Source organism: Chaetura pelagica, unplaced genomic scaffold (assembly GCF_000747805.2).
Source record: "Chaetura pelagica isolate M959 unplaced genomic scaffold, ChaPel_1.0 scaffold135, whole genome shotgun sequence".
NCBI lineage: Eukaryota > Metazoa > Chordata > Aves > Apodiformes > Apodidae > Chaetura > Chaetura pelagica.
Genome location: NW_009953649.1, coordinates 2,362,200 through 2,384,531, shown reverse-complemented (window position 1 = coordinate 2,384,531; position 22,332 = coordinate 2,362,200). Strand labels below are relative to the sequence as shown.

Genomic DNA, 22,332 nt, shown 5'->3' with positions numbered 1-22,332 from the left:
AATAGCTGCAGAAGTTAGATAGGGGCAGCAGAGCAGAAACCATCCCCAGTTGCAGCAGCAGGGAAGCCACAAGCAGTGTGGTTTTCTTCTCTGCTCTGCAACTCCTTTTCATTTCAGCCCTAAGAGATGACGGGAGAGATTCAAAGTTAGTCAGTGCTGGGAAGAAGGCTGGTAGGAAAGCAGAATGAGCACAGCTTGCAGTTGTGGCTTTTCTTCTCACCATTCAAGAGGCTTGTGGTAAGGTGCAACCACAAATGTCGAGAGGACATGAAACATTTTTAGACCATGCTGCTAGGATGAAGCCAGGTAGTTTTTCTTAAAAGTCACTACAGTACTAACTTTAAAAAATAGGCAAAACCAAATAAATGTATAACCTGATCATCATATGTTTCCTCTTTTTTTTTTTTTAATGGAGAATTCAGCAGCAGGTTTCTTTTTCTTTTTTGCTAGGCAGTGTACTTGATGTGACTGGATTATTTCAGGTGCACATCAGGAGCTGCTGGATACAGTCTGTCTCCCTTTAGCATCAGTGAAAGGGAATTGTATAACTAGAATTTGTTATAGCAGATAATCTAAGCTATCACTGAGCGGTATGATGAAATAAAACTTTTAAGATGCATCAGCTAGCCAGTGTTCATTTTCTTTAGTGAAAATTTTGCTGTATCTGCAGATTAGAGAAGCTTAATTATTAAATACTGCTTTCCTGAAACCTGCAATAATATATTTTTTCAGATTTATTGTGGCATATCTTCCCTTTTCCATGTATATACTCTTTTCTTTTGAAGATTTATAGTGAGGAAAATAAGCATTTTCCTCCCTAATTCTTTTCGTATGAGGTTCTGTAAAAATATATGCAAATGGAATCCTCTCTCTTGTTTGTTTTGCCTCTGTCTTGATGGGATGTAGCAGAGCAAAATATTTAATACTGATTGCCAAGGGAAAGAATTTCCTTTTGGCTCATAAATTGTTTATCTTTGATGACATCTTTAACATTCAGAACTCTTGATATTTTTATTAATAACCTCTTTAAAACTTTTGTGTTGTTGATACTGTTTTTCACAGACCTCTGCAGAAAACTGTATAATGTTTCAAGATATTGTGGCATTCATAGAACCTAAATGTGTTTCTGTTAGTACATGACAAAACATTTTTGAGTTTTGGGCTAAAGTCCACTAAGCATAATTTCTGTGCATGCAGTCAAGGAATGAGAACACCTGACCTGAGGAAGAAAACGTGAGGAAAACGTGAACTACAGAAACTACAGAAACATCTTGTTATTGAAATAGGCTTTGCTGTATTCTAGCACTGAAGCAGTATTTTGAAACATTTAAATCTAATTAGATCTGTGCAAATCACATTGTGTCATATGTAAAGGTGAGAACTTGCTTCTTGAGATAGGAGCACCATCAGGCCCAGCTGAGGAAGACAGTACAAGCTGGGGAGAAGCCAAAGGGTTGCTTCCCCTCCCATGTCCTCCCAGCTTTCTGATGCTCTTCAACTTACCAATTTCCAAAGCCAGACTTTGCTTCCCTAGCTGTGTTTAATAGCCCATGATAGACCTTTATTCTATGAATATATCTTTTTTACTTCTTTTTTGCTGCTGTTCTTTTGTTGTGTTTGGTTTTTTTAAATCCATCTTAAACCTTTGTAATCCAGAGTATTCTGGTGCAAGGATCCATGCATTTTCCAGCACTTAATTTCTTCTAGCATTTTATTGCCTAATCAACATTATAGTGTCCTTTTATAGCTCCTTCAGGTTAGATTTCCTATCTGCTTTCATTAATATTCCCTGAAAAATTGGCTATTTCACTGTTAAGCCCTCTTTGTTATATGCAGGAGGTCTCAGCACAGATGCTGTGTGACCCTACTTAGTGTTCTGTTTCACTAAGAAAATGAGTCATTTTATTCCTGTCCTTAGGTTCCTATCCTTTATCAGCCTATCCTCTTATCCTCTATTTTTTCTTTCCTGAGAATTGAAGAATATCAGATTGTGTTTATCACATCTTTAGTGACTGAATCAAAGACCTGTTGGAATTTGGAGACACACAGCTTTCTCTGCTGAGTTTGATTCTCCCCCTTCTTGGTTGGGTTCTTCTATAGCATTGTCTAATACTACCTGTTTTTTCTAATCTTCTGTTCATTTTTTATTTGATTGACTGTCACTTGAGTTCACTTCTGACTTATGCCTCTCTCTAGAGGCCCCTTTTCTGTATGTGAAAAGCATCCAGATCTCCTGTGGTTTTGGTTTTTTTTACATGATTTCTCACTCTGAGCAATCTATAATGTGTATCACTGCTCAGTTGGGAGCAGGACTTGGCCTCAATGCAGGACTCACTGGCTGGACAGTGAGAGTTTTAACATTAAGAGTGGTTCACTTGAGAGGTGATAGTCTATGATGCTGGATGAGGATTTCCTCTGTATCTTACCCAATTTGGTTGTAAAACAAAAAATGTGTAGCACAGAAGATGCTGGTTCAAGGAGCCAGAGACACAAAATGCCCTCTGTGGTGTTCCCTTGTTGAGAACTTATGTAAGGCACCGTCAGTCTTTTCTGCTTTACTTGGAGCTGAAAACCCTAAGTTAAGCTTCTAAGAAATTGAGTAGAGTCCAGAAAATGGTTCTTAAAAAGGAAATCCTGTAGAGAAATTTAAATATTTGGATGAATAAAAATATTCTGTGAAGCAGATGTCCTGCAGTTATTCCTTGTGTTCATCAAGATTAAGACAAAAAGGAGTTTCCTTAAATTACATTAAGGTGTTTTCATATCAGATGCTAGTAAAGCTTTTCTGACCGTAGGAGCAGTAATGGGCTGCTATCAATTAGAGCGGATATGAACATTTTTATGAACAGATTGGACAAATGGCCATCCTGGTTTATTTAAACTTGGTTCTTCCTTAGCAAAGGATAGTCTAAAATGCTTCTCAACACCCTGGGTCTTCTGTAGCAGCCTTTCTTGCCAGGATAGGGAGCAGGCAGGGCTGCTCTTACATCGCCTGGTATGGTGAGACCATGCTACTGGAAGGGCCTTTGCTCACCAGCTGCATCTCTGTCCACTTCCAGCCTACTGCCTTCAGCCTCATAGTCAGCTGCAAGGCTGAGGCCATCTTCTGTCCAAGAATAACTTTATCTGTGCTCCAGAGCTACCTTTTGTGAGCATGAATTGCTGGATGTATCTCACTGCTTTTCTGACAGACATCTGTTGGGTAGAGTCCAGCAGTGCTGCATTAGGGAGGGCTGAGACATCCTTGAGGTGGGGGGGATTTCCTGCCCAGCGTTTGCAGAATTGAGTATACACCTATATCCCTAATTGACTTTGTTAAGGGTGATCACAGAAGCCAACTAATTTTCCAGGCTCTTTTATAAAGAGGTGTTAGTAAACAGAACTAACAGATGTACGATCTCTCTTCTGTTAGTTGCTACTGGGATTCATTCTTGATTGCAGTATAATGGTCTGTATTTGTGGTCTTCCCTGGATCTGGGCCCTCTGTAACAGGATGGTTATTTAATGCTTATACACTTCTTCCAGCTGGCAGGCAGTCTTACTCTTTTTGTATAATTTCTTCTTCTTTTTGTTTTTGTTTTTTTTTATTGTTTTGTGGGGTTTTTTCATATCTTTCCTGTACTAAGACAGTTTGTGGTGAAAAATACAAAAGCAATGGAAAAAAAAAAAAAAAAGAGAGAAAATTCTTGCTTATAACTATGAAGTTATTCCATTCTAACTGGTAAAACTGGTCTTTGACAAATTACTAATATAATTTCTGGTAACACAGAGGAAAGAAATATATCGACCTATGTATTTTCTTGCTGATGACACTAAGCTGGGAGGAGTGGCTGACACACCAGAAGGCTGTGCTGCCATTCAGAGAGACTTAGATAGGCTGGAGAGTTGGGCGGGGAGAAACATGATGAAATTCAACAAGGGGAAGTGTGGAGTTTTGCATTTGGGGAAGAGAAACACGATGTCCCAGTACAGGTTGGGGGCTGACCTGCTGGAGAGCAGTGTAGGTGAAAGGGACCTGGGGGTCCTGGTGGACAGGAGGATGACCATGAGCCAGCAATGTGCCCTTGTGGCCAAGAAGGCCAATGGCATCCTTTGGGTGCATTAGAAAGGGTGTGGTTAGTAGGTCAAGAGAAGTTCTCCTCCCCCTCTATTCTGCTTTGGTGAGGCCACATCTGGAGTATTGTGTCCAGTTCTGGGACCCTCAGTTCAAGAAGGACAGGAAACTGCTTGAAAGAGTCCAGCGCAGAGCTACGAAGATGATTAAGGGAGTGGAACATCTCCCTTACGAGGAAAGGCTGAGGGAGCTGGGTCTCTTTAGGTTGGAGAAAAGGAGACTGAGGGGTGACCTCATCAATGTTTACAAATATGTAAGGGGTGAGTGTCAGGGAGATGGAGTTAGGCTTTTCTCAGTGATTACCAGTGATAGGACAAGGGGTAATGGGTGCAAATTGGAGCATAGGAGGTTCAAGGTGAATATCTGGAAAAATTTTTTTACTGTGAGAGTGACAGAGCACTGGAACAGACTGCCCAGGGAGGTTGTGGAGTCTCCCTCACTGGAGACATTCAAAACCCACCTGGATGCGTTCCTGTGTGATGTGCTCTAGGTGACCCTGCTCTGGCAGGGGGGTTGGACTAGATGATCTTTCAAGGTCCCTTCCAACCCCTAAGATTCTATGATTCTATGATTTTCTTGATGCTTTACATCATTATAAGTTAGAAAATTGGGAACTAAAAATGTGTTTCATGTTTGTTGCATTTAAATAGTAGCATCATAGACATAATTAATTACCTCTGCTATCTTAATGCCAGCAAAAGTTTGTATGTTAATGAATAATTTATGCCTGAGCTAAATGAAAATGTGGGTGGTTAGCAGAAGACAGTGTTTTGTTAGCTGCTCCTTCGCTTGCTAAGATGCCAGAAAGAAAAGCTGAACACATTGTTGGCAGAAAATCCAGGCAAATTAGCCCATCCAAAGGAGTCCATCAAAAAGCAAAAAGTGGGAATTGAACTTGGCAGTCTATTTGCTTATGTGGTCTTGGGGAAAAATGAAAACACGCATCTTGCCAGAAAAAAGTGGAAAGTCAATTCAAAGAAAACCCAAAACTGTCCTCTCAAAAAAAATAAATAAATTTTAAAATCAAGGAAATCTGGGCTGATATAAAGACAGCACAAATTGAATCTAAGCAAGCCATAGGCTACCCTAGGCTAGCTTTAAAAAGTCAAGTTTCTTCATTAATGCACAATTAAAAGACCTAACTGAACCAGCCTACATATTTTAAGGTATCTTTTTCTCCAGACTTTCTTAATATAATTTTCTTTTAATAATTGTACTCTTACAGTACAGGCTTTTTTAATTAAAGAAAAAATCTTTCATACCATTAACAAAATAAAATTCCATTAACTTGCAAGTATAAATGTCTAACTTACCAATGCAGTTATTCAGGAAACATACTAAGCTCTGAGGAGAGAAACGTAAGATATATGTGTTCCTTAATGTACTATCTCTGCTAATATTTAAGGTTGATCTCAAATCATCAATAGTTGACAAGGGTTCTGTAAGCTTCCCATTCCCTGTCTCACATGCAGCATTAATGCACTACCCTGGAGCACGAGAAAAAGAAATATTTAGGGAAAGTCTGTGTCGTGGTTTGGGCCCAACACCACAACAAAGGAACAGCCCCATGGCTGCTCACTCAACTCCCCCCCAAAACACTCTCTGGGATGAGGACAAAGCTCATGGGTCAAGACAAAGTACAAGGAGGGTTCTTCACCAATTAAGGTCCCAGGCAAAACGGACTCAACTTGGGGAAAAAATTATAATTTAATTTCACACTAATCAAACACACACAGGACACAGACAACACAAAGAGCAGGGCTTGCGTATGTTACCCCACCCCTTCCTTCTTTCCGGGCCCAAATCACTTTGTTCCCAGTTTCTCTCCCTCCTTCCCCCCAGCAGCACAGGGGGACAGGGGATGGGGTTTAGAGTCAGTTCACAGGCTGGTGGTTCTTGCTGCACCATCCTCCTCAGGAACACGGATTCCTTAGAGTCCTTCCCTGCTTCCCCACAGGGTCTCTTTCCGTAGCAAAGAGTCCTCCACAAACCTCTCCTTCATGAGTCCTTCCCTCAAGGTCCGGAGCTGTTCCAGCCTGGGCTTCTCAGAGAGTCACAGGCTGCTTCAGGAACAAACTCCCCTGGCGCCAGGGTCTTCCAAAGCTGTGTAAGTCCAGAGTCCACTGGCAGCAAATCCTCTGGCCACAAAATCCAAGTCCACTGGCCAAGTTCACCCCTCCTGGCACCTTCAGGGAATGTTCCACCACGTTCCTCCACGAGTGCAGAGGAACAGCTGCCATCTCGGAAACTTCTGCTTGGGCACCTTCTTTCCCCCTCTTCCTCACCAACCACCAGCACCATTCAGCTTTCTCTGGCACCACTCCTCTCCTTTAGTCTAAGTGCTTCTCTGCTCAGGTGTTACCTCAGCTATTTTTTATGTTAATCGCAGAGGTGCATCTGTTGTCCCTCTAATGGCTCCTTGGTTGGGTTTGGAGCAGGAGGAGCTTCTCAGCTTCTTCCTTGAGCCACTCAAAACACAAAAAACCCACCAAACCAGCACATCAGTAAGCTGTCCTTGTAACCGCAGGTGAAGAAGACAGAAATGGTGGTTGCAGGAAGCATCTGAAAAAAATAAAAGAGAGGAAAACAGAAGGGAATCTGTCACTAGATAATAATAAGTGAAAAATTATTTGGGGAAAAAAAGACCCTGACACATTGATAAGGGCACATTGCTTTGTTTTACAGGACAGCTTCTGTTTTGAGCTTACCTTTAAATAAGATGGCCAGGCTGGCTCTACAGGGTGCTTTTGCTCATTCAACACACTGCTGTTAGGAATCTGGCACCTTCTAAAGAATATTCTTCCCATCTCCTGCATAGGCTGGTCCCCTGTGTCCTCCTGTAGCAGTTCACTGGGCCTTACAGAAGTATGGGTGATGAGAGGGCTCTTCATTCTCCAGTTGCTGCTGCATTTTATCAAATACATTATTCAGCTGAAGGCAAAGGGCAGTTTGTTGAAGAAATTATAATGAGGATTTTCTGGGAATGGAAGAGATTAAGGATTTTGATTTTTTTTTTAGAAAGCATATTTTGATTCCTGACAGATATGTGGAGGAAAGGAACTTGAATACCTGCAAAGTGGGAAATGTCTGTGCAGGTTTTTAAGAGCTGTACAAAAGAGTTCAGAAATGTACCTCTTCAAAAGCAGACACACCAAGTGAGGAAGAGTTGAAAGCAGTATTATCTGTGACTGAAAACTAGTTTTCAAATGCAAACCTTAGCTCAGCTTTCAAATGTACTGTTTGTTGAGGGTAAAGCAATGTACTTCTTGACCTTTAAGCAAGAAAGCAATGGTTAAAGTCAGCTAGAAGTCTTTGCAGAGCACAGCCCAAACTGTTTTGTGCCCCAGGCACTTCCCTGTTTTGTGCTGCAGTCTCTAAAATCCTGTCTGGCCTCCACCTCCTGTAGCATCTGTTGTCACAGGGCAGACCTAAATCTGCTGCATGGACCTAATAGAGAATTAGCCTTGCTGGATGTGCCGTTGTCAGAGATGCAGACAACTACCAATGCCTCCAGAATTTGAAATAAGCTGTCATCGTGCTGCTGTGTGGGTCTAGTTATCCAAATATTTGACTGAGATTGAACAGAAGCATTAAATATCATCTAATTAAGTAAAAACCTCTCTAATTATGGTTAAAAAATGTGTTGCATTGTGGTTTATTTTCCATTAAAACATATAAATAAGATTTAGTAGGTCATGTTGCATTAATTTTTGAAAACCTTAATGCCAACTATACCTTGAGTTTTCAGTGTCTCTGCAGCATTACAAAGTAGGAAGTTTTGCTTTTCCTTCTTTCATATTTACACTCAGGAGCCCTTTTCTGAGCTGTCATGTTTACATTTTCTTCCCCATCACTCCATGGCCACTCAGAGCTCCCTGGCTGGGGTCAGAGAAAGCGCTGCTTTTTTTTTCCCAGTGTGGTTGTATTTAGTTCATATGATGCAATGTTGTCCTTAGGATGTAACGGTCAGTTTGACCTCTTCACAGACACCGAGCAAGTATGTGAGAAAACATTTTATGAGCCACAAGAGGGCTCGGGGGGGGCTCTCAGCAGAGCAGAAGAATTTTCCTTGGCTGGCAATGGTGAGGACTAGACTGTGCCTCTGACTGTAGCAGCGTATGAAGAACAGCATTGTAAGCAGGAGAGGTCACTGTAGACTGGGATCACTCACTGGTTTTCCACATCAATTTATTTAATTTTGTTTCATGGAAGCTTGAAAGGTATTTTTGTAGGTCGCTAGTTCCTCTGTAGCCTTCATGACACACCTCAGTTTTGCATCTTCTGCCTTCAGACTTAAGTGAGGAGCATGTACCATGGCTGGGCTGTAAGCAGGGTCTCTGGTTTCACAGAAGTTGCAATATCCTATGAGGGCAGGGCATGGAAAGACAACATGTCGTATTTTTCATTTTGATTGTGAAAGGCTGTTTTCATGACTTCCCATAGATTAATAGATGATTAATGAAAAAATGTTTACAAGGCATGCACGCATTTGAGTTATGATTTCTCATTTTAAATTGTTAGAATTGCTATATTGGCTCCTGAAGAAACTGGATGATGAAGTTGTGAAGCCGCTTTCCATCATATTAGAATAGTCTTGGCAGTCTGGTGAAGCTCCCACTGACTGGAAAAGGGGAAAAATATGCCCCATTTTCAAAATGGGAATAAAGGAAGGCCTGGGGAACTATAGACCAGTAAGTCTCACCACTGTGCCTGGCAAGATCATGGAGCAGATCTTCTTGAGGGCTCTGCTAAGGCACATGGAAAGCAAAGGGGTGATTGGTGACAGACAACACAGCTTCACTAAGGTCAAATCCTGCCTGACTAATTTGGTGGCCTTCTGCAGTGGGGTTATGGAATTGGTGGACAAAGGAAGAGCAACCGACATCCTCTACGTGGATCTATGCAAAGCTTTCAACACTGTCCTACATGACATCCTGGTATCAAAACTGTAATGGTATGGATTTGATGGATGGACCACTCATTGAGTAAGGAACTGGCTGGATGGTCTTGCTCAAAGAGTGGTGATCAAAGACTTGATATCCAGATGGAGACCTGTGGTAAGTGGTGTTCCCCAATGATCTTGGTCTGGTGCTGTTAAACATCTTTGTCAGTGACATGGACAGTGGCATTGAGTGCACCCTCAGCAAGTTTGCTGATGACACCAAAGTGTGTGGTGAGGTCGACACACTGGAGGGACGGGAGGCCATCCAGAGGGACCTTGACAGGCTGGGGGGGGGGGGCTTGTGCAAAGTGCATGAAGTTCAACAAGGCCAGGTGCAAGGTTCTGAAGCTGTGTCAGGGCAATCCCAAGCCCAGTTACAGACTGGGTGGAGAATGGACTGAAAACAGCTTGGAGGAGAAGGACTTAAGAGTGATAGTGGATGAGAAGCTCAATGTGAACCGGCAATGTGCACTTGCAGCCCAGAAAACCAACTGTGTCCTGGGCTGCATCAAAAGAAGAGTGGCCAGCAGATCAAGGGAGGTGATTCTCCCACTCTATTCAGCTCTCGTGAGACCCCACCTGGAGTACTCTGTCCAGTGCTGGAGCACCCAACGTAAGAAGGACATGGAGCTCATGGAACAAGGCCAGAGAAGATCAGAGGGCTGAAGCATCTCTCCTATGAAGAAAGTCAGAGAGAGTTGAGGTTGTTCAGCCTGGAGAATAGAAGACTCTGGGGAGACCTTATAGTGGCCTTCCACTACCTGAAGGGGCTGCAGGAAAGCTGAGGAGGGACTTTGTACAAGGGCTTGTAGTGAAAGAACAAGTGGTAATAGCTTTTAACTGGAACTGGGGAGATTTAGGTTAGACATTAGGAAGAAATTCTTTAGTGTGAGGGTGGTGAGACACTGGAACAGGTTAGCCAGGAAGTTGTAGATGCCCCCTCCCTGGAAGTGTTCAAGGCCAGGCTGGATGAGGCTTGGAGCAACCTGATCTAGAGGGAGGTGTCCCTGCCAGTTCATGGGAGTTGGATCTAGATGGTCTTTAAGGTGCCTTCCAGCCCAAACCATTCTATGATATGATTCTGTGATGCATGGCAGAATGTGATGTTTCTTTAATTTTTGGTTGAGAACTAAAGTGTTCATTCTACCAGACAAAAAAAAAAAAAGTTGTTATTTTTCCTATACTTTTCAGATTTTATATTAGGAGGAAAAAAAAAATCAAAATCTCAACTCTAAGTTCACATCTTTTTGTATATGGTACAGTATAGATAATTAATTTAAGCAAATTGTTTATTCCCAAAAGGATTTTTTATCCATTGAATACATTTAATGATGTTCTGACTTCCTCTTGTGACATGTATGAACTCACCACGGCAAATAAAAGTTTGTTCTTAACATTAAAAATACTATAATACAGCTTTAATATATTTCTGGTAGGTGAGTAGTCTGGCTACTGACAGATTAATTGATTAGGGCATGTTGTGATTTTTATATGTAAGACAATTTTACAGAAGGAAGTAGATGCTACCAGTTTACCATTTCAGCCAAAATTGTGACACCAGTAGAAAAACATAGCACTATTAGGAAGAACTATGGCTTCTGTTGTTCCTTGCAGCCCCAGGGCTGGTTCCCAGGCATCCCTCTGCCCTGCTGGTGACAGAAACCCAGTGAGACATGAGAAGTGTGGACTGTAGCTGGGAGCTGAGGAATAGAATAAAATTCCTTTTTCTGTATTGTGGAGGGGTGTGATCAAAGTAGCTATGTGTATTTCTTCCTGTATCTTTCCTGGCTGTGTTAGAATATTTTTTTTTACAAGGTTCCTCTGGTGATTTAAATGAGCAAGGCTGTCATCTGTCACCTCACAATTTTTTGTCTCTCATAAGAACCTTTCTGCCCTGAAAGATCTGTGTCCTGCTGGGAAAATAGGCTCTTACTGGGAAATGTGACATTAATGTTGCTTAGGATAACAGAATAACACTGCCTAGAATAATGTCATTTCATCTTAGTTTTCTGTGCTCATAAAACAACAAAAAAACCCAACAAACCCCAAGAAATTCCTTTAAGTCCTGCTAGCAACTGAAGAGCATCTTTCCTGTAGGTGTGTTTAAGTTTTGTAATGACTAGCACACCTCAGGCCGAGCTTTGTTTCACCCCACTTCTTCATTAAAAACTGTGATTTCACATCTCATGGAGCTGCATAGTTATCATCAAATAAAAACTCCTCTGAGGGGTTGGGTGGTGGCTGTTGATTTATTTCAGAGATTGTGAATGCAGTCAAATAGGTGAGCAGGTGCTGCACATGCATCTGGACCCTCCAGCGGCTGTAATTTGGATCACAGCAGTGGTGATAACTGGAGACTGGAAAGGGACAGTGCTCTTACTGCAGAGAAAACCTGGCACTTCTGGTGTCGGGAATGTGAAATGTGGGCTGTTGCACGGCCAAAAAATTTACAGGTTCTGTGAAAGCATGCCTGGCCTTTATCTTAAACCTTGAGTGCATCAGTGGCGGGGAGGCTTTTCTCTCTCATCTTTTTGCATTCCACAAAACAAATACAAAGGGAATCACCACTGGATAGTTTAGATTTGTGCTGCCCAATTGTTTCCATGATCCTACAGCAGTTTACCCTAAAAAGGAATACTAAAAATCTTGTTTTGACTAAATACAAGCTGTGCAGGATTTTTCAATGTTAATTTACATTGCTTTTATTATATGGATGTTTCTTCTGCCAAATCACTCGAGTATTTTCAGAATAACAAGAATGTTGCACTTTCATGTTTGCATTTAATATTTATATATCTCAGGGGATATTTTCTGTCTTCCTGTATTCTTTATTCTTGCAAAAAACCTTTAAGTTTCTTTGTTTTGAGTTAATGTCCCTTCACCTTTGTACAGGATGGAGAAAAGAGGAATGGTTCTTGGTTGGGTGTTACTAATGATTTTTAAATTTTTTTGTAGCTGTTTCTGCCTTTCAATTAATCCATCAATCAAGTGTATGATAGCTTGGACATAATTTAAAATATTGTTGGGACAATTTAATTATATTTTTTTTTTAATCCAAGGAATTTGTGAATTTACTTCAGGTCCTGCAGGTTCTTAAAGAAAACGGAAATATGTATTCCTGAAAAAACCTCTGGTGGTGTCTATAGTAAAAACACAATAAACCTTTTTAAAACTGCAATTTGTGGTTAATATTAAAAAAGCCTTATCAGGATGATAGGGACGCTTTGCCTGCACCACCTTACTGTGCCATCAGTAGATTTCTTAGTTATATTCATAGAATTGAGAATGAGAGGCTGGTTAGCTTCAAGTTCAGGGCCTTGGATGTCAAAATTCAGGTCTTGAGCATAAATCTTCTGGTGCATATTCAAGGCAAGCCCTTCTCAGTATGCTTGAATACACTGAAGGGTATCCAACTTGGCAATTTTATGGCATATTCTTTGATGGTTCCTCACTGTGTGATTTACTTGCCTGCCTGGGACCTTCTCATGTGCTAATAAAAACTGATTGACAGGTGTGTAAGACAGAGGAGGAAACAAGAATGTACTTTAAAAGGCTTATAGGCCCAAATGTGAAGTTAGGCGTGAGGTTCGAATTCTGGGAAGAGCTTGTCTGTTCAGCAAAGGGCTTTTCTGCTCCAGTCTCAGAAGTGGGTGCTGCAGCTGGAGGCCTGTACCCCATGCCGCCCCGGGAGGGCCAGGGATGCTTTCCAGGTCATTCACGCTGCCGAGCACTTCTGTCTGGTGGAGAGCATGCTGCCTATTGAAGGGTTCTCTATCACATTTCATTTTGCTTCATAAAGTACAGATTTGATTAGTCACTGGTTTGGTATATGTGTATCGAGCCGAATGCATTGTAGAAACACATGTCTTTAAATAAGAATGAAGATTGGTTTTACAAAGATGAGATCCTTTCATCTTTGCTCACGTTGTCTTACACAGTTTTTTTGTGCTCTAAGTCTCTTTGGAGTCAGTGGGTCTGCTTGAAGAGTAAGGGTCTGTTAGACTAGATAAGGGTAGTGGAATCCAATCCCAGTTGCCACTAAGTTTATTTACTGTGCTAGAGTTAAGCTAGAAATGGAATATAGTTCCTCAGGGTACAGTAGGTATGCCTAGTCTTTGAAAAATTATAAATAGCACCTAGTTGGATGAACAATAAATCAGGAAAATTATAAATACATTCTAATAATCCATTCTAAGCAGTGGAGGTTTACACAATAGGCTCAATTCTGAATATCTGAGGAACATAGAGAATTTTAATCAAAAGTGATAGATGTTTTTATATCAAGAGTAACCTGTGCAAATTACAGCTTACATTTGTTCATTCCAGTTCTTGAATGAAGCAGAATAAAAATAAAATAAAGAATATAATAGTTATCTCAATTTTATTTATTCTGGCTACTTCAGGTTATCCCAAGGGTGTGTTTAAAAGAAAGAAGAGTCTGAAAATAATCTCCTGAATATTTTAAGTATTACTCAATATGAAAGTTGATCCATGTGTTACGCTTTGAATCATGCAGTAATCTCAGTATAATAGTTGTGTTATTTGCAGCAATAAAAAAGAAAATGTTTTTTGCATTCTAAAAGAAAATCACTTGTTTTTTAACCCCTTGAAACTTTCTAATGCTATTTAGAAGTAGATATATTGAGCAGTAGATTACTTTTAAGGTATTTGGTGTATCCTCAGTATAATACTTTGAGATGACTCGAAGCAGTAACATATGGGATAAAAAAAAAACCCACTTGTTAATAGAGAATGGAAAATGCCATATTCAGCTTCTTTCTTTTTCTTTTTTTTTTTCCTTCCCTACTCCACAGGACATTAATGTATGTATCCTTGAAAACTACCCTGAATGTTCAAATCCCAGGTTATTTTACATCATACCATATTTCTGTGGACAGCATCCAAGATGCAGGTAAATATATACAAGGTATCCCAGTTTGTTCAGCAATAGCTATTGCCAACATTTTGTCAGAAACTGGTAATAAAGATGTAACAGTTATTTGAAGTACAAGAGAAAAATGTAAGTACAGTGTAGTGCTTTATGTGCTAACTGCATGCATGTGTTCTGGAGTAAGGAGGGTAAGGCAGATTTAGTACTATTCTCTTTTCTGGTTTTAATATTTTAATAATTAATCAAATCTTGGTATATTTTTTCTGGGTTGGCAAAGTGAGAATGGCAGTAGCTGTATGTGCTCATTACTCATTTTACCTGCACTGTATTTTTGAAATACATATTTTACCTCTGCTCAGATGCTCGTACCAGGTCTATATAAGAGGAATTCCAGGTTTGTGTGTCCATGTAAGAACTTTGAAAATACAGCCTCCAACTGCTGTCATTGAGCTAGCTTATTTTTAATGTGTCTATTTATGCTATGCTCATATTGTAGTATTACTGATACTGTATAGTAAACTTTTATGCAATAATATGTGAATAATTTTAAATACCTTTTCGTTTTCAAATACTTTCTTATTGATGGTCAAAGCATGTTATTTACTAGGTTTGTTCAACTTCAAGTTATTATCTTTATGTATTGTTGCCAGTTCTCCACAGTAGAACAGCTGCACATGTTTTTTAAAATTTCTGTCAAAAGCCATACTTTTTAATAGCAGTAATAACAAGTGAAAATGTGTTCCTTCTTATGTCTCAGTTTCTAAAAACCTTTGCTGTAAAATCCTGCTTTAGTTGTTTGGCATAAGGGAAGTTCTGATTAAGAAACTAAACAGATTTATTACTTCGTTTTCGTTACACTTTTTTACTTGATGTATTTTGACCTCGTTTGTAAATGCTTCTAGTTACACATTTAACTTGTGCGTATGAGGAATTCTACTACAACAGTAACTTACCTGAATTATTTCACAACACATCTCTGTCAGATTCCCAAGCAGTATATTGAAGTACTGTTCTGTAGATTATTACAGACCTGTTTCCTAACATGCCCTTGCACTTCCTTCAGCTACTTAGTCTCACAAGGAGCTGCAAGAAGGAGGCTTGACGTACTTGTTAGGACACTCTGCACTTCCAGAAAATGGACGAGTGCACAGAAAGTAGTAGGGAATGAAAAACCTCATCCAACTGTGCTTTTGTAGGAGTGTAAAGCAAAAAGCTTTTCCGCATGTCATCAAAAGAGCTTCTGACAAATGTTGTTAAAATCACTATTGCACAGAGTTTGCAATAACCTGATGGAGCCAAGAAAGAGGAGTGATCTCCAGCCATTCTCAGGTAGTATATGTGATTCAGATGCTCATCATACCAGCTGGACCCTGTGAAAAAGCTGGTTTCCTTTAGTTTAGGGTGCTGGCATTATATCCCCTATCAATATGAATACTGACCACTGCGCTCAGGACATAATTGGTGTGAGTTAGTCTAAAGAATTTAGGATTCATACGCTTGTCTAACCAAATTGTGCTTCCAGGAAACTATGAGAGAAGCATAAAGATGTACTGGTGTCCTACCAGCTTCTCTCACTGGGGGAAAAGATAGAAAAAACCCTGAACTGATCTTCAAAACCAGTATCAGTCAGATTAAACAAACACAAATCTGTAGCAGAGCTTCAAGGCAGTCAGAGGTCATGGCAGTGAAAGGGAAGCTCGTGGGGACTTTGGCAGAAGTTAAAATGAAGGACAAGATGGAAAGTAGCTGGTAGCCTCCTGTGTGGTATTCACTGAGCAACAGCAGGCAGTGGTAGCTCACAGCAGTTCTCCTGATGGGGTTCCGGGAAACTGCCACTCCTTAGCAACTCTTGTCACCCAGGGAAGTCATTCTTCCCATGAAACAGGTCATGCTTCTAAGTCATAATACAGTTCACAAGTTTGAGTTTATAAACAACTTGGTGAAAGATGTCTTCAGAATGAACTACTTCCATGCAGTGATTAACCTTCTTTTAAGGTGATCATATGTTTACGTGACAAACCAATTCTAGATATTGTGCAGAAAAGCTCAATAAATCACTCAGGTTTGGTGAGGGTTCTTTATGTTCTGCTAGAAGTACAGTACTGAATATTTTTTATTCAGTTTGTTCTTGGTATGAATTTCCAAAGAAAATGCATATTTAAACTTATTTTTTTCCTGTTTTCTCTCTCCCTCTCCATTAATTTCATATAGGGAGCCTGGTGAATGGGCCCTTGAAAGAGCAAAGCTGAATGTTAATGAAAATTTTCTGCTTGTGGGCATTCTGGAGGAGCTGGAGGATGTGCTGCTTTTATTAGAAAGATTTTTACCTCATTATTTCAAGGATGTGCTTAGCATCTACAAAAATCCAGGTAACTTTTTCCATTAAAAAGCTATTCTTACAGAAACTTTGGCCAAACCTACATGGCTGCTGAAAGGTACGTGTTTATGCCTTGTTTAATCCATGTATAGATTGTTCTTCCTTCTAAGCAACAGATTTGATTGATGGGGAAGGGTACATACTCTGCTTTTATTCTTAATGCTACTACTGTGTAGTTTTCATTCCTGGGCAAGCACTTGGTGCTCCAGTGATCTTGCCAAATGCCAGAAACCTTTTCATTTACCACTGGAGTGGCTTTTTTGTATTTCAGTTCTGTCATGCTTAGCTCTCAAATAATGCTATCAAAATATTCTCCAACTGCTGTCAGCGATATCTAAGTTAACCTTCAATAAATGGTTTGGAGAGCTGGACGTTTTGGAGATTCTCCAGGACCAGAATATTTTATTTTCCCTCAGCCTTGTCTAAGAGGTGAAATGAAACAAACCTTCAGTTCAACTGAATTTAGATAAAGTACAAATAAGAACATGTATTTAAAGCACTTCTAAGTACAAAGCATCCTGAGGGAAACTACTTAGGAGACTTGAGTAGAGAAATGAAAACCGAGAGCACTTAATCTACTCCTTAATTGGTACCCGACCATCATTCTTAAAGGGTTCTCTCTTCTCTGTGTCAGTCCATCCTTCCCAATGCTTATTTATTGCTAACTTCTTTAGAAGGCAGTCATGTCCTATGAGTGTCCTTGTGTCCTGTCAAGAAATATGATGCTTCTGTGGGGCTGTGTATGTCATTCCAGCAGAACTGATTTCCTGCTTACATTTGGCTGGGCCAGCAACATCGTATGAACCAGGGAGGAATTCCTCCTTGCTCAGTTGCATTCATGTCAGTGTGAAATTCCCACAGCCAGAAATGTGCATTTTGTACCAAGTTGTATATTAAAACCACAAGAATTAATGATATAATTTTGTTTGTAATACATGTAGCTAATGGCTGGCTTTTCACCGAGAACAGCTATCACAGTAATTAAGTCACCTTGGTGAAATTACGGATTTCTTTCCATAACCAGGGATTATAAGTGACTGTCCACCAATCCCTCCTTCCAGGATGCCTCTTTGAAAATTTTGTGTTTAGCAATGATAGAGGTATTACTGGGAAAGTGTGGCATTCCTCCTCTGAATGTGATTTCAGTGAGTCGTTACAGCCTTGCAATAAGGCAATTAAGGCTGCTATGTAGAAGGTGTGAGTGTTCCTTTGTTGTGGTGCTATATCCAGCCATGGAGCTATTTTGCTCACTAACAGACCTAAGGAGAGCATTGACATTATGATTGACACTGGGGCAGTGCCCAGTTTTGGATCAGTTATTTCTCTTTGTAAATCAAAAAATTTTGAAAAGCTATGTTTGCAGTGTGTGGAAGTCTTCATAAAGGTTTGCACAACTCAATCTCCAAGATTTTCCTGTGAAGATGTTAGAGAAGAGGGAGGCAGGGTATCAGTAGAAGGATGCTCTCTGCAGTGAGTAGGTTTTTCTTTGGAATTTGTAGAACTTCCTCAGCTGTATGAGCACCACACATTTTCAGTTCTCATACAATGGGACTTGCTAACAAACAGCATGCAGGGTCTTGTTTTTCATCAGGGAGCCCTAGAAATCATCAGGTATGCAATAAGCAATTTCCAAGAACTGTTAGGTGCTGGATAATCCTCTGTGTATATTCCACTATCTGGGGGAGAGTCCATCCCCTGTTTCAGATCAGTTATTTCCTCTGGGTTTTCACGTGTAAGACTGGTCTTGTGTCCTATCTGAAGATTCACCTCATTCCTTCCATGCTGATTAAACTTTTGGTTTATGTTTCCCATTCAGTTACTGACAAGGAAGAATAGAAAGGAAACAGTTTCTTCGTGTTAACTCCTCTCTCTCCTCCTGTATATGTTTGGGGGTTGTTTCCAATCATAATTATTTTCAGGTTATTTCTGAGTTGGTGCTAATGCTTACAAAAAACTTAGCAGAATCAGCCAGAAAGAAAGTAAAATAAAATCCAAGTGCTATGTAAGAAATCCTACATCTTTCTTCTCAGGGCATCGTAGAAGTGATCTGCAACACCCTCTGCTGTTGCATCATGAAGCACTTTGAAGAAGAGATGCTCCTCTGCCCACTCAGCTGTGTGCTGGTCCCAGGAAGGAGCAGATACTTCGGGCCAAAGCTGACCTATTGTTGCAAATAACACTTGCAGATTAAATCTGTACAATTTACAGTTTTGTCTGCTGGCCTGCTGCTCCAACTGAGATAGTCTTATGGAAATTTTTCCTCTTTTTGTATAAAGTAAAGCTTTTCCAGCTTTTTATCAGTTTAATATGTTGAGATGAGAAAAACACAGTGAAGGACCAGGTACAGAAAGGTGATTCACTTCCAGGTCAGTGAATCTCTGCACCAGATTCCACTAAATAAGCATGTCTGGATTACGCACAATTAAAAAGCTGGATTTGCAGAGCTGCTTTGAACCAGAAAGTAACTGAAGGAATGCAGTTTCCATCCAGTGTTGCTTTAGTGGATTCCATAGATTAGAAAGCAGAACAGGAAATTGGTGATTGCTGTCCCACCAATTTCATAATGTAAACCAAATTAAAAGCAACTACCTCATGCTGTAGGAATCAGATGGCTGAATGTTACCAAACCCATAAGGTCACATCTGCATATAAGATGCAGGAGTTCTGGGTTAAATCCCTTCTTCTTCCCAAAGTTGGGACCCTTCTTTGTCATTAAAGGTGCTTTGGGTGGGCACCAGAGCACTACAGCTCCTATCCAAGCAAACTTCTTGTAGTGAGGACACTTCAGTATAGGTTGATGTTAATAGAAATCAGGAAATCTGGGAACTTTTTCTTATCTCATTTTCCATTAACCATGCAAGCCCTAATCAAGGTTCTTTTTTTTCTTCTGTATCTGTAGTAAAATTTCTAATGCTGGGACAGCATGTATCATTTATTAAGGAACTCTTGCTCAGTGTCCTTTTAACTAGAAAACAAAGGCCTGTAGCCTTTTTACCTTCAAAGAATATTTTGCTGCTATTGTTCTGAAGCAGGAGATCAGTAAAACTGTGGCTCTGTTGATCAGATAATGGGACGTTTACAATAGAGAGCACAGAAATGTGAGGTCAAGTGTCTCTGTATATGTAAAGACCCAGATAAATGCTTAATGCAGCATGACATGAGCACTTTTGTTGGTGATGCTAATTATGTGTTTTACATAAGCTCGTGTAAGGAAACCGTGAAGAAAGGTAAAATACAAAAAATTAAGAGTGAGATTTTTAATATTTCACTTGCCAGCTGCTGTGTATTTGTTCTGTGCTGGCTTTTTCTTTTCTTTTTCATGGTGTCACATTTTGAAATGCACACCAATTTTCCTCAGATTTTATCAGTTTAAAAAAGTTGGCAATCCTGTATGACAGGAAATTTTAGTGTCATAGAACACTAGGAAGATTATTTACTTCATAGCATTAATTAAAATGTTGCCTTTAGCTTATTCATACACCAGGTATTTTAACCTGTGTTTTTGTAACAACATGCAACAAAATGTGAAAGCTCTTTGTGGTGGTAAAGCTTTCATTGGAGCCAATCTAATTTTATCTTGTACAATACTTCAGAGCTACAGGCTTCCTGATTTTCTCCTTTTCCACTCTCTCCTTGAAATTAAGTGTTCTTCTAATGTTGATAATGAGTCAAGTTGCAAAAGGACTCTCTTTTTTGATGCTTGTTTTGTCTGAAGTGACAAACTCTTCCTGCCATGACACCCAGAAGTGCTTTTGACAAGAGATGAAAAGGGAAGGGCATGGAGGAGGAGGGGGGCAGGTGGCAGATGGATTGTGGAGTAGATTATTAGATTGATAGGTGAGTAGAATTTAAAAAATAATAATAATTTAAAAGTTACCGTGTTTACTGGATTTCTTTGCTGACCCAGTAAAATTTGCACAAAATTTTATCTTTCTCTTTTCCCTGGCACTGGGTTAGATAGGGTGCAACTGCAGAGCCTTGGATTATATTTACTTTAAAATTTGGAAGTATTCCCTTAATTCTTTGAAAGGTCTGAAATAGTTATAACTTTACATGTAAAATCTCTCCTTGCTTTCAGGAGCACAACTGAAGGAAAAATAATTGGTCAGTCCTGTTCATTTTTGCTGGCTATAGTTCACTTCCATAGCCTGGCTGGTAGCCAGAACACAGACAATGTTTACACAGTTTCTTTTGAAATAGACATGTGTGGATTTCATATCTTTGGTGTTCTTAAGAGGCAGAAAATACACTCTAAACACATAGAATTTTCTTCTGACTTGCCAACCTCTGTGGCATGGGGCAATAGTTAACAGCATCTAATGTCAAAGAATAGGCAATAAAATGTTTTTTGTCGCCTCAGAAATAGCCCATATCCTCTCACCTCTCTACAGGAGCTCATAAATTTTCTTTGGCATCAGAAGCCCTATAAAAACACTTCTTCCCAATACCAGAAAAAAAATAATCTTTGTTTCCTGAAAGTTACATTTTGCACGGAGAATATGTAGATCTTATCTAAAGCAAGAAGACTGACTTAAGCTTTTCTAACAGTGAATTTTATTGAGTGCAATGAAAATACCCATGCTGTCAACTGGAACAAAATATATTTATCAGGTAAACTGTAAAATGTGCTTTTTTTTGAAAATGCAATGAAAATATGCTTCTCCAGAACCACAATTACAGGGAATGTTCTAACTGTAGTAGTAATATTATCCTGAGTAATAGAAGCCTGCTGGTTTTTTAAGTTCAATATGTTGATGAATGCTAGTGACACAGTCTGGACTTTTTCTGTTTATAAGCTTCTCCTTCTTTTTAAACCCAGAAAAGAGGGAGATGCTGCCATTTGTCTTTATTGCAATCCTGAGTTCCCATGAAAAAGATGATGAAGCCTTCTTTGATGGAGTTTGGAAAAAGATGGGATCAGCCCCAGAAACCTTTTCACTGTGCTGAAAATTGCCCCTGTGCCTGGTCAGCACTAAAGTTGGGGCATGCCTTAAGGTGGTTCCTGTGCTGGAAGTGGGAAAGAACGTTTTCCCAATCCTTGTCAAAATAAAACTCTTGGCAAGTGGAGGAGGCTGAGGGAGGATTTTCTTACTTTCCTTATGCTTCGTTCCAAGCCATCACTTTGTTAGCAGTGCTCCCCATAGTCTGACTGCTACCTTCTGTACTACATTATTCTGACAGTCTTTCTCCCACCCTGTTCTAGGGCTGCTCTGGCATGGTGTGGATGCTATGCATTTGGAAACATTCAGGAGATGAGGATCAGGGCTGTAGGAGTTTCTGTGATATAAAGAAAGCAAAGAGAGGGAAAGAAGATTCTTTTTTTTCCCTCTGAGAAACTGGATGAATGTCTTTGCAGGCACAACTTCCAATAGCAAAAACTGTGGGTAAGAAATGTTGAAAGAGATCTGATGGAAGGAGGAGCTTTTTGTGCAGTGTCCTTAACTAGTGATCATCTTATGTTCTGCCTTTGTTCAGCACAAAGTGAAAGGAAGTAAAAAATTAGGATAAATGATCTGCAACTTCTGATTGTCTGCCTGCTTCTCATGAACTGTACTTTCTGGAGAAGGTTGTGACTGGTATGTGGAAGGGAAATATATTGGCCCATCTATTGTGCACAAATACACAGCACTTCTCTCTTCAAGCATCTGCACTCTTGATCTGAGAACAGCAGCAACTTGGATTAGATTCACTTTAAATGCTTAAATTCTTTTGCATCACTTCTTTGCATCTGCTACTTACTTAAAATCCAAAAGGATTTGGAAAAACTTTGATCACATTGAAATGTTCAAAAACTTTGGAGACTCCAAACACGGTGTCTTTTCTTTTGCTTCACACTCTAAAACAGCCTTCTGCTTTCCCTAAATAATACTGTCAAGAGGAATCACAGTGTATGAACGTTTTCTACAGAAGAAAAAAAATCTGAATTTCATGTAGAGGTAAAACATGAGGTTTGACTTGGGAAGTAATAACTGTGTAACATTTCTATAGCACATTCTCATCCTTTATGT

At 39.9% G+C, this 22,332-nt stretch overlaps 1 protein-coding gene across 1 annotated transcript in view; it reads left to right on the top strand.

Moving 5' to 3' along the window:
- UST (uronyl-2-sulfotransferase) overlaps positions 1-22,332 on the top strand; it is a 79,304-nt gene that overhangs the window by 35,577 nt on the left and 21,395 nt on the right. The window contains exons 5-6 of the mRNA XM_010000009.1: positions 13,871-13,968; positions 16,159-16,316. Of these exons, the coding sequence (XP_009998311.1) occupies positions 13,871-13,968; positions 16,159-16,316 (256 nt within the window). The remainder of the gene's footprint in view (positions 1-13,870; positions 13,969-16,158; positions 16,317-22,332) is intronic.